The sequence below is a fragment of the Aulonocara stuartgranti genome, assembly GCF_965226115.1.
Source record: "Aulonocara stuartgranti genome assembly, chromosome: 1".
NCBI classification, from domain to species: Eukaryota; Metazoa; Chordata; class Actinopteri; order Cichliformes; family Cichlidae; genus Aulonocara; species Aulonocara stuartgranti.
The window spans coordinates 33621940-33634845 of record NC_138939.1 but is presented as its reverse complement, the minus strand read 5'-3'; the positions used below and the strand labels follow the sequence as shown (position 1 = coordinate 33634845).

The following is a 12906-nucleotide window of genomic DNA, read 5'->3' as shown; positions in this document are numbered from 1 at the left end:
AATGAACAACAACATAGAAAACAAAAAGAAAGCCACATGATGAAATATTTTTAGCAGGACAAAAGGCCCCGGGGCAAACCCAGGACACGCTTGGAACGCCTTGGTGTTCCCTCGAACAAGCTGGGGAGGTGGCCGGGGAGGGGGAGGTCTAGGCTTCTCTGCTTAGGCTGCTGCCCCCACAACCCAGACCCAGATAAGTGGAAGATGAATGGATGGGTGGGTGGATGGATGGATGGATGGATGGATAAATGGATGGAACAGCTTAAGGAGATTTTGTCCTCAAGAGAACCAAATACAAATTTACAAAGGTCAACATAGCCATAAACTTGACTCTTCATTATTGATTATTAGTATAGCCTGTCCTCATCCAGCCAAAATTGTACATTTGTCACTGACAATAATAAAAATATTGGAGGCTGCCTATGCTGCCCCTCACCCACCTATAAGCTACACCTTGGATATCGATTTCAAAATCCTGTTTTTGAGTTGTCGTATTCAGAAGCTCGGGTGTCCACACCCAAATGTGACGTTGCCATGTAAAAATAAGGCTTACATTTCTCCCATGCTGCAACAAGGGGAAAATCATTTTTACAGTCATTTTTAAATGTGAAGATGTTGAAAACAGTGAAATTACAAATCTGATAACAAAATAAAAAATAAAGTACATTTCAAATTGACCTTGCCTGTACTCTAGTGTCTGAATTTGATAATTGTATTTACCATAAAAGTGTTGATATCGTATTTTTTCATTTGGAATAATTTCGTAACCCAATCTAATAATAATTAAATCATTCCACATGACAATATATATAACAGAGATGACCGAAAAAATATGCAGTCTAGATGGGTAGTGGTCAGTTGGTGATCATTTTGTTCTTTCTTCCTGTTTCCTGGAATTAAAAACACACACACACAATAATAGTGTCCTAACACACATGCTTTTGAAAAGGTGATGATGGCAGTAAAGCTTTTATCCCATTGTTGCTGTTCTTCTTGTGTCCTCCTCATTCTTCACACCTTGATGTTGAGAGTCTGTTTACAACAACAATGTCAAATATGGAAATAATGAGCTTAGTGCATATCGTGAAAACCAAAGCCCTACACATTTGAGGAGTTTGCGTGTGTTGGGTGGCAGGAATTGAATTAGAGGTACTTGTTCTTTTTTGACAAGCCTCATAGTAATTTACCAGGATATGATGCGTACACTAAAGACGTCAAAATACAGGCCGAGCTTTGTAGATAACAGGAAATGAAAGACAAAGCTTATTCCTTCATTTAATTGAAAATAAACTTGTTCCTTAGTCACATCAGTGAATTCAAGGTGGGCTGCTGAAAGACACAGTGACAGGAGAAAACTGAAACATTACAGAGAGAAGGAGAAACAACATATAAAATATTCAAGTGAGACATCTGGAGACACGTTCAGTCTCAAACATTTGTTATTTCACAGAATACGTGATCGGCTGTGAGTGACAGGCAGTGGGTTTTACACGCCGTGTGACTCTGTTATCGTAGCAAGGTCATTGTAGGAACGAGCCTCACCAAGAAATGTGTTCGGCAAGTGTAGTGAGGCCTGAGCAGAGAGGTTGGGGCACTATGTTTCATTGCTCAGCCAAAAAAACCGCAAGTTTAAAACATATTAAACACTCGATCATTCCTGATGATCCTGAAACCTCAGTTATAACCTGCTTCCTCCTAGCTCATATCATCATCAGATCATCATCAGAAACTTTATTGTCATTGTCATGAGAACAACGAAATTAAGAATGGTCCCCGATCATTGCATCATCCCTAGCAATATCAAAATATAAATAAAACAATAAAATTCAATAAATAAAATAGATAGAATACTTAAAATACTAATAAGATATAACAGTAAAACATTCACATACATTCCCACACACATGCTTCAGACCGTGCATAGATTAACACAAGAGTGGCGTGATGGACATTTTTTTTGTAGTATTCAGATGTGTTATTGCAGTTGGATAACAGCTGTGTTTGAGTCTATTAGTCCTTGCTCTGATTGCCCTGTACCGTCTGCCTGAGGGCAACAGTTCGAACAGGGAGTGGCCAGGATGTGAGGTGTCTTTTATGATGTTTTGGGCCTTTTTAAAACAGTGGGCGTTGTGTATAGTATGTTTGGGGTTTTTTTAAATTAAAACCAATCATATTGTCACCGAGCTTGATGCAATGGCCATTTATCCCGACTCTGACTTTGTCGTGTAACTGAAGCAGATTGTGATCAGTGCCTTTGTTCTTGTACAATACCTCAATTAGGAGTTGAGAGCAGGTGATTTGACCTTGATCAAATCAGCACCGCTGTGCATGTAATACGAAATCTGACTCTGCTCTTCTCAGAGAGAAAGCCCAGTGTAGATAACCTCTTGAAGAGACTTTTAAAACTAGAAATATTTGTCCCTACTGGTAACAATGTGAGGTTTTTGTCATCTTCTTTTATTTTTTCTGTATTTTATTCTACTGGAAAACCTTGGGTCTTGACATTGATATGCATATTTGCCAACTTACCAAGAAGCAGGATATTGCACCCTGACACATTGCAATTACAAGTCAACCCACATGACCTGATGGATTCTCTCCCAGTGCTCCAGTGCTAGAAACTACAAGACAATCTAATGTATCTGGGCTGCTTTGATGACATAAATGGGATCGCTCCACTATACAGTGCAGGTGGTTTGTTGTTGTGGCTGATCTGTGAATAGAATAGATGGATGACGAGTATTGCTTTAGTGTCCAAACTACACTGCATACTGTACCAAAGCAATCAGTCAGCCTTTAAAGAATCTGCTTATTTGCACTCTTTTGCATACCATCAGTTCTCCTAGCAACATTCCTATCAGTGCAGAATATTTAAGAAACTTTTTCAGACTTTTCTTCCTCTTCTAGCAACTGATGTCAGCTTTTGTCAAATAACATCTTTGCCCTGTAGCCTGCAACGACCACTACCAGATTGTGGTCTGCCCATTGAAAATCACTGACCTATTCAGTGCATAGCTCACTGATGCAGCACAGTCAGAAGTGACACTTTCTTCTGTGTCACTTCTGACTGTGCTCCCTGTGTGCTGCAGCACTTTGGATTCCAAATGAAATACTGAGTTAAATTTAAACTTTATAGCCATAGCCAGTGAACGTCATAGATGATACTTTACAAAATCCATGTTGGGAGGAGGTGAGGGTTGATGGGAAGGTCAACAACTTTGGACAGCGATGCATTCACTGATTCAAGGTGTTTCTTTTAACCATGATAATTACATAACCTAAACAGTGTGTTTATTATAAAATCAAGTGCAGCTCTTCAAGGGAACAGAGCAAACCACAACATCCACTAAAGCAGTTTCTGTCACTGTTGATGTGTAACTCACAAGTATTCATTGCATTACCAAATTTCAAGTACAAACTATGTCCTAACGATGTACAAACTACTTTTCTTGCACCATATGGACTTTCTTTCTGTCTATGTCTATGTAGGACTTTATTGCTTGTACTGGACAAGATGACTAATGTCATGAAAATTCAACTGACTGGCCCCCAGTTACCATGTCTGTGTTGTTGCTGTGCTGTCCTAAAATACATCATTCTTAAACCATACAATCAATATCTGTATAAATACTTACCCTGCAGAGAAACTCAAACTAGGTGGCATAATACTGTTTGAGACTGACATGTTTCTAAGATCCAAACCAAGATGAAAAAACACAGTTAGGTATCATATTTTTTTGTAACCTTGTGAAGAAAATGAGCTTTTTGTTATTCAAATGCATTTTTAAATTTAAATAGACAATAACTACGGGAATTGGGAGCATTTCTAGCCAAAGATAGAATAAAAAAGACTTCACATGACTCACAGTGTAACCGGAAGTATTTTTTGTTGCGTGGAAAGACATTTTGGAATACGTCCTTTGTCATCAATTATGGAGCAATATGTTGGTAAGCAATGCTGGATTACTGTTATTAAGAAAGCAGACAGCACTCTTGCCTGTTATTTGTGTACTCTAGATTTTTCATAGAGGGCATTATCTTTTCAAATCCTTTTCCATTACGAAGATAAGCATGTTTACTGATGCAAAACAAAAAAGGCTATTCCATGAGGTCCAGTATTAATGATACAGAATACTGAGTTCTAAACTATATATGTGAGTATTAAGCATAAATGGATTTCAAATCTTTCTGTGATGCTAATTCACACTTTCTTTCCAGTGTTTTTTCCAAGGGCCTTTAATTTGAAAATTAACTGTCTGTTTTAATCAGTGTGGCTGTGTGTGTGTATAAACAAATGATTTGAGTGCTTGGGTGGCTCTGCGTGGACTTTGTTTTTTATGGCTTTTTATGGAAACAATACAAATCTGGACAAATGATTATACTCTGACTAACCAAAGCCAGGTCTTAAACTATATCTGTCTACAGTAAATAAATATATGACATTCTTTTAAAAATTCCCCTGTGGATCCAAAAACAATGTGCATAATTATGAAGCAGTTACCTAGTTTTGACAACACACAGTCGTTGAACATATGCCCCCTCGTGTACTTGCACAGTGCTGCTCTTTCTTTGGAGGAGTCTGCTTCTCTCAGCCACCAGTCACTTCTAATATTGGGTTGTTTAAGTGAGATGTCAGAGAGGGAATCTTTTGGTGTAACTTTGACCAGATCTTTGACCTGAGAGGCGGGCAGAGGGCAACCCTCCCAGCAGCTGTCACGTCTTATTACCTACAGTGCATCAGGCTACAGTGTTGAGCTCTCCTTGTGTTTATACACCAGTAAATATGTGTGTGGTTTAAAGTCCTGGGCAAGGTGTGTACTTTCACAACAGGGCTGGAGCAGTGCAAACATGACCGTTGTTCAAATACCAAATCAATTTTTTTTAATACCGTTTTTCTTGTTACAGCATGTTAACTATTAACCTTAAGCACGGTGGGATTGGTGGCATTTCAGCATACTGAAGTCAACGATGCTATAACAAAAATCATCATAGATGTCACTTCACAGTGTAACTGTGTCAGGCAGATAGATCCACTGCAGATGGCAACATCCCGACAAGAGCTGTAGTTTAGCCATCTACAATTTGGCTAAACATTACAATTTTTCCCTAGTCAAACTCACTCGAATCCTTACACATGCCCATTTTTCCTGGTTCTAACACATCAACTCTGAGGACTAAATGTTTACGTGATCCCTAAAATATCCCACCCACTAAAAGCAGCCAAGAGATAATTAGTTATTCAGTTCCCGTCAGTGGTCATAATGGTATGCCTGATTGGTGCAATGTATTATGGAACGATCTGGAGGCCTAACAAATTGAACACAATATTTTTCATGATATTTCTTCATCCAAGCCATCCTGTTAAAAAGGTTCACACACCTTTGTTAATATGATTTCTATAGAAGCTTAAAATATGACAAAATTGCTGTATCTCGGTTTTAGTACATACATGAACAATGGATTGCCCTGCCCTGTCACTGGCACTCTTATATGGAGCAAAACTGTTTGCACTTTGCGCTTCCCCTTAATCACAGGCTTAATCTGCAACACTATCAGGCTGAACAAGACAAAGCCCAGCAGATTTCAGAAAGTGTGGATATTGACTTATTTTGATCATATTACCCTACACCAACAAGTCATGCATGGAGCTGCACTGATACATTGACATGCAAGAAACAAAATCCAAGTTTACAGTCAAGCAAGAGCTGCAAGATGAAGCACTGTATATTTGCCACTTACTTCTATTGCAAGCCACTTTTCTGACACATGCACTACACAGGCAACTTAGTTTTGGATCCCCAGCATTTTCACTCAGTTTACTTGCACATGTAGGTGACGCAGCGGTTGCTAAGGAAGTAGAGCTGCTGCTCAGTCCCCGGCTCACCCACACGCAGGGCCTCAGGTTCTTTTCTAAAGATATGTTTCTCTTTTTTCAAGAAATATTGCCAACTGTAATTATCGTCATGTACTGGTAAATCATTTGAGTTGTCACATAGTGTGTACCTCCTCGAGTCAACTGTATATCACTGCTGGACTTGGGAAGATATTTAGGTTGTTAATTTTTACAGTGCAGTGCTCACACCATAAATAATGGATCAGAGAGATGTACTCTCCCAGGAAGGTGCAAAGACCTAACACCTCTGGGGTGAGCCTCTGTATGCATGCTGCACACCAGAGACAAAGTGTGAATGAGCAAGGAGAAGAAATAGAAAGGGGGGAAAAAAAGTGCGCTACTGGAAACAACTCTGCAGCCAAATGGTGTGATTTCTAAGAGACTTTGATCCCTGCTGCGGCAGACAAGCTGGAGATGTGTTTGGCTGTCTAATGTGGGCATCCGCTGACCCAGCTCTGCTGTCACGGCAGTGGTTTTGTTCTGATTGGCTGAACCGCTGCAGATCAAAGAACAGGCAGAACATCAAATGACACAAAATGAGCTGAAGTTTCAGGTTTGCGCTTGTTGCCAGGAAAATGTTTTGACTGACAGTGATGTTGCTGCGTGTGTTCGTGTCCTCAGATATTGACGAGTGTTCAGAGGGCCTGATTGAGTGCCACAACCACTCCCGCTGTGTCAACCTGCCTGGCTGGTACCACTGTGAATGCAGAAGTGGTTTCCATGACAATGGATCCTACCTGCTCGACGGGAGCTCCTGCATCGGTGAGCATACACTGAATTGAAACTTATCACTACTGGAAACATCACCTCCTCAGCTTCTGTGTGCCCGCCACCTAGCAGCTGTAGACTCGTCTCTTTTTCTCTGTCTAATTATACTGTTACTGTCTAGCTTCCATCTCTAAACCTAAGCACAGAATGCGATGTTGTGTATTGGTTTAGCACATTTGTGTTTGATTTAACATGCCCTCTGTGGGACAACCAGTCTAATTAAAGGTCTTGTCACCTTTAGAGCTCGAGATCCGACCGCTTGGTGTAAGCTATTCATGGGAACACATGTCGGCCTTGTGCCATTGTTATAGTTTTTGTGTTGGGGGAATTTCGCCAGCCAATAACAAGGAACAGTATTGGCATTTTTTGTGCTATTTGCTTTTCCCATGGCTGAACAAAAACAAAAGTTTATTTTTCCTAAATTTTGAGTGGTCGGGTGTGACTCACACTTTGGTTACATAGGTTACTGTGAGGCTATTTCATGTAGAAGGTTGCTTTGAGCTAGTGTTTAGCAGATTTACACTACATTGCCAAAAGTATTTGCTCATCTGCCTTCATATGTATATGACTTGACTGACATTCCATTCTTAATCCATAGGGTTTAGGAGGTTTAGGAGTGTCTTTATGGGAATTTTTGACCGTTCTTCCAGAAGCAGATTTATGAGGTCAGTCACTGATGTTGGACGAGAAGGCCTGGCTCACAGTCTCTGCTTTAATTTATCCCAAAGGTTTTCTGTTGGGTTGAGGACAGGACTCTGTGCAGGCCAGTCAAGTTCTTCCACACCAAACTTGGTCATCTGTGTCTTTATGGAGCTTCCTTTGTGCACATGTTAGAACAGGACAGGGCCATCCCCAAACTGTCCTGTTTGGGGATGTTGTCAAAAATATCTTGGTATGCTGAAGCATTGAGTTCTTTTCACTGGGAGGGGCTGAGAACAACTACTTAAAAAAGAAACCTACCACAATCCCCCCCCCCCAATCACCAAACTTTAGATTTTACACAGTGCAGTCAGATAAGTACCTCATCTATCAGATGAGGCATCCTATCACAATACCACACTGGAATTGTGAGGGACCAATTCTTTCACACATGTTTTTAGAAGCAGTCTGCATGCCTAGTTGCTTAATTTTATACACCTGTGCCCATGGAAGGGACTGGAACACATAAATTCAATGATTTGGATGGCTGACTGAAGACTTTTGGCAATATAATGTAGCTAATGTTTAATTTGATTAAGATCACATTTGTTAATAGCAACAGAACTTGAGTAAACAGTAGCTGCTCGCTGATTCCCGATCCTGTGACATCAGTGCCTCATTTTATGTTTATTTCCCACATTCTTCCTTTACAAGAACAGAAGCTCAGATAAAAAATTCTCAAGAAATTCAAGCCATTGCTTTGCTTTTTTTTTTTTTGCCCATGCACCATTGCAGAGTGTAATAGGTGTAGCGAACAGGATCGTTTGGCTGAGTGAAATGCTTTTGCCTTGATTTAACCTTTAAATCATATTGCAACATCAGCAGTCTGGTTTGATTTATTTACTTGAAGAAGAGAGGCACGATTTCAGTAGATTCCCTTCCAAGAGAGTGAGTTTCACTTCAACTCAGTTCTGAAGGAAAGCGATAAGAGAGATGTACCAGAAATGTCAGACTTTAACCAAAAACAGCTTTGCATCACATTAACACACAGACTGAACACCCACCTCATATTGCCACACTACAAATGTTTTGCCATTATGATGTCATATTTGCTCATTCAATTAGTGATTAAATCGTTTCATGCACAGTGACTTACAGGTCAGCACAACCACCTACTACAAATATCATTTATGTTGGTCTCCAAAATACAAATAAAAACTTGAAATATCTCAAATCCTGCTCTCTGGCAGGTAGCTCCATGCCCTCCTGGGTTTTAAATGCACCTTAGAACACACATGCATCAACACTACAATGAGCGGGTGGAGGGAGGTTTGGAGTCTTCTCTCACCCCCATTCTCTGCGACCTGCTGGAGCGGGGGGGCTAGGAGGAGGAGTTGGCCGTCCGACTGCGGTCTGGAGTGTGGGGCCTCCCTGCTGCTGCGGAGTCGGGGCGGTCTGCCTCCCCCCACCGCAGGGAAAAGGGTAACACCACCTGGGTCTGGGTGCAGTTCCCCCCCCTCCAGGGGCAAGGGTACCTAGACCCGGGGCTTAGAGTACGCTTGGGGAGTGTGATCGTGTGTACAGCGTCTCTTTATGTCTGTCTCCACGTTGGTTGAGTGTGGAGTAAGTGTATATGAGAGCATGAGGGTGGGAATGGATGTTTGTATATGTGTGTGCCTGTATGTCTGTGTCTATATGTCAGGTTGGGTGTCAGGCGCCACCTCTCTGGGGACATCTTAGGCCCTCCAAGGTATGGAGGCCTATCTCCCCCTACCACCACTTCCCCTGCCAGTGGCGGACTCCCTCAGACGTCGGTGCGTTGGTGGTTCTTTGTGTCCGGGGATGGGCGTCCGGGTACACACCGGCTCACTCCTTGGCGGCCGCTTATCGGGGCCTGGAGCCTGGGGCTTGCTCGGGCCACTTCGGAGGTGGGGTGCCCCCGGCCTCTCGGCCTGGGGCTCGGTCACTCAGGCACGGCTGGCTGCCGGCGGAGCTCACGGGCGCGTCACTGCAACTCCCCCTGGCTTCTGCTCCGCGGCTGCTGAGTGAGCCCTCATCTGGGACTCTCCTCAGCTCTTTCTGGGACAGTGGCGCGGCTGCCCCTCTGTTGGTCTTCCTTGGTCTCTTGTGTTCTGGGGGCCTCTGGATGTCTGGAGGTTTGATCTCCTCCATACCTGCTTCATGCCCTGGAGGACGGGGCTGTGGCCCCCCCACACCCTCTAGCAGATCATTACATGAAGGAACCTTTTAAAAAACAAAAAACAAGCGCGTCCATGCTCACAGGTGTACACACGGGTGATCACACCCACAAACTACACCCTTTTTTGCTCCTACCTCAAAGCACACTGTGTTCTGTTGATCTTATGTGCTGCACAATAATGTTTAATATTTAGTATTTACTGTCATATTCCCATATATCATTGTGATGTTGTTTATTCTATTACTCTTGTTCTCTTCTGCTTGTTTTCTTTTTTTCTTTCTCAGCAGGTGACCCAGGGGATTGATATATGCATTTTTTTTTCTTTTCTTCTTCTTTTTTTTCTTTTTCTGCTCATTCTGTTGGTTTTTGGTCTTTGCCCTTCTCCCCCGTCCCTCTTCTCAGCTGTTTCTCTTTCCCTCTTTCTTTCTCCCCTTCTTTCCCCCAGTCAAGTCTGTCCCATGTTCAGTAAGTGGAAAAAAAAAAAAAAAAAAAGAAATATCTCAAATCCAGTTTTTCAGGTTTTTGCAGTTTTGTATACTTTTGCCAGGTATTTAGACAGTGGAGTGAAAGTGTTATTTCCCTCAGTGGTAATATTAAAGGAAAAAATGACTACAGCTATCTGCTTGGTATCAAAAATACAGCCCATATAATCTTGCAGCTCTGAAATGATGGTGGCTTGGTTCTACGTGGATATTGGCAGCTGCAGAGAGCTTACATCAGCTGCTGTGGTCGTGATGGTTGTTGTGAATAAAGCATCAGGAACTGCAGTAGAAAATCCTTCTTGCAATATAATCCACTTCTCCACTCTGGTTCTTAATTTCAACACATTCCACAAAGCTCCTTCCCTAAGTGCACTGCTTTTTTTGGTGTCATAATTTTTCTTGTACTTCTTGTACTTTCTTGTAAGTAGGACTTATTTGATCAAGTGTCTAGTGGCACAACAAGAAAACACTGTGTAATGAGATGTCTTTATGATAATAAGATGCATAAATATGGTTGATTACCTTCATCTAATGGTCTTTAGTTACTCTGATGTGTACATTCAGTCATGAGTCTTCAAGCAAGTCTAACTGGATGTTAACTTTCTTGTGTTCTGAGGCTTTATGACTGGGAATTTGGTGTATGCAGTGGTGTGATTAGTGAAAGCACTTGTGTTGCTCTCTAGGCTTCATAAATGTGGATGGTACATGTCGGATGCATTTGAGTGCATGTTGGAGAGATAGTATATCCGCCACCTTTTCTCCGCCCAATTTACAGTATTAGGCTGGAAGCCGGCAGGGGAAATAAGTACAAATGACATTTTAACAGGATTTTCCCCCTTCCACAATATCCCTCCAACAGCCCTTCATGAGTCAACCGAACATAAAGTAGCATTTTGTAATAAGAAAGTTAGCTCGAAGCAGGGAGCAGCAGTACTAGTCAGTTAACCACGTCGTTGGCTCTGTGTTTGCCAAGAGCATGTCACCACCGCACAGGGTGTTTCACCCTGTGCAAGTTACTCCTCGTCATTATTTTTTTACAGAATATCCCACAGATTAACAATAAAGGTTTGTGGGAGCAACAGTGTGGAGATGGAAAACTTCAAAGACTTTTGATGAACCAGCACCCTCCTTAAATGAAAATCTATGAGATATGATTGCTCTCATATTTTCGTACACAGAACTGCTTTTATGTGGATAGCTTCTCATTCACTTGTTTTTTGTTTTTCTTTTCACTAGCCACTGAGATCTATGCATAAAATGCCAAATCCTGTCCTTTTACTGATATTGGGTTAAGGAGGTGGGAGTAGGACTCAGAAAAATGGAACTCTTGGAAAACACTTCAGAGCTCAATGGGGGGAACAAACACTCATGATATCTAAACTGACATGGATTGAGTAATGTGATAGGAACAAAAGGATGCTACATTGTTTGATGGAAATGGAAATGATCAACAGAGGGTGGAAATCAAAGACACCCCAAAAACCAAAATGAAAAAATGGTGCAACCCTTTCATGTCTGTCACATGTGCTCAGGGTGAACCTGCTCTCATCTGTGAGAAACACAGGTTGCCAGCGGTGGACCTGTGCTAATTCTGATATTCTACGGTTATGTGGTGGCAAAAATAACTCAAGTGGTAATCAGTCGGAAATATTCTGTGTTTTGGCAAAAAAGGAAATTAGGGAATCATACAGTGTTTGTGGATGTGTGCCCTGTGAAAATGGCTTGTATGAAAAGGACGTGTCACTTTTTTTTTTTTTTTTATAAATAAGTGTTTTGTTGTAACGTTGGCATTAATTTCTGTTTTTGAACGTAGAGCAAATGACTCAGCTGCTCTGAGGGCATCCTGCTGTGTGACACATGGATCTACAAGAGTGTTTTATTTGTGAAGCCACTAAGTGCACTCTGCCTCAGTTTGGGCGTGAGAGGGCCATTAATCAGCTGTCACACAGGCGCTTCAAACACATCCGCATAGTCTGCCTTCCTCTCTGTGTCATATTGTGTTTTCTCACGATAGATTTCACTGCATTCTTAGTTCTGTGTGTTGGCTTGGCTACACCACGTCGCATGCCCCAGGCAAAACACTGTATACTGTTGCATTGTGCCACGCAACTCTGCTGTGGTGAGGCTGTGACTGAAAGCTGCATGGGCTGCGTTTTGACAGTCGTTCATTACGCCTAATGCTTTAGGGGGAGACAGGTGGCTTTAATAAACAGATTGTGAATAAAGATGAGGATAATACCGCATAAACTCGCACTGTCTCCCTGCAAGACAGGGTTTCTGCATCATTTTCCCTCTCTCTGTGGTGTACGTGACCTTTTCCATATGGACTGCCTGGAGACATACCAAAGAAAAATAGTGTAAATACTAAAATACCCAAGCTTTCAGATGCTCTATAATTACCAGCATCTGTCAGTGGGATTTAGTAATTTGTACGCTTGTTGTAAATGTGTGTTATCATGTACATACACAGGATTAGTGCTTTCATGTGTAACAGCACATTTAACTGCGAGTGTAAGTTCTACATGTGATTGGCTGTGCTCAGATGGTTACTCTAAAGGGCTTTTTGTATTTAGTCGTCTTTCGTAGGCCACATGTGAGAGCAGGCTTCATGTGTGAGCGGCAGCTTGTGGCTGAATGTGGCGAATGTAGCATGAAGAGCATTAATCCTCCACCAGCAGAGGTACAGTGTGTCTGACTGGCTGATGGGGATTTCATTTAGCGTATGCAAATAGTCTGTTGCTGGCACAATAAATTCCCGACTGCGCCGCTTCCTGATCTCTATCTCTCTGTATCGTGCAAACTTGATACTGCAACCAATTAGAGCGCTATACATTAAGCAGTGTCACCATTGTTGGGGATGATTTGGCAACAGGCACTGGCCAAGATTCATGTATCCACACAAAGCAGGTCTGCCCGCTGGGTAC

The 12906-nt window shown here is 41.9% G+C and overlaps 2 protein-coding genes across 4 annotated transcripts in view; one reads left to right on the top strand and one right to left on the bottom strand.

Annotated features, from left to right (window-relative positions):
• LOC309707913 (protein kinase C-binding protein NELL1-like) overlaps positions 1 to 12906 on the top strand; it is a 310101-nt gene that overhangs the window by 272887 nt on the left and 24308 nt on the right. For both annotated transcript variants that reach the window (XM_082535507.1, XM_082535506.1), the window contains one exon: positions 6515 to 6655. In XM_082535507.1, the coding sequence (XP_082391633.1) occupies positions 6515 to 6655 (141 nt within the window). The remainder of the gene's footprint in view (positions 1 to 6514; positions 6656 to 12906) is intronic.
• Positions 7365 to 12906, bottom strand: part of LOC309708086 (uncharacterized protein) — a 78180-nt gene continuing 72638 nt past the window's right edge. For both annotated transcript variants that reach the window (XM_082535838.1, XM_082535837.1), the window contains one exon: positions 7365 to 9544. In XM_082535838.1, the coding sequence (XP_082391964.1) occupies positions 9185 to 9544 (360 nt within the window). In that variant the 3' untranslated portion in view covers positions 7365 to 9184. The remainder of the gene's footprint in view (positions 9545 to 12906) is intronic.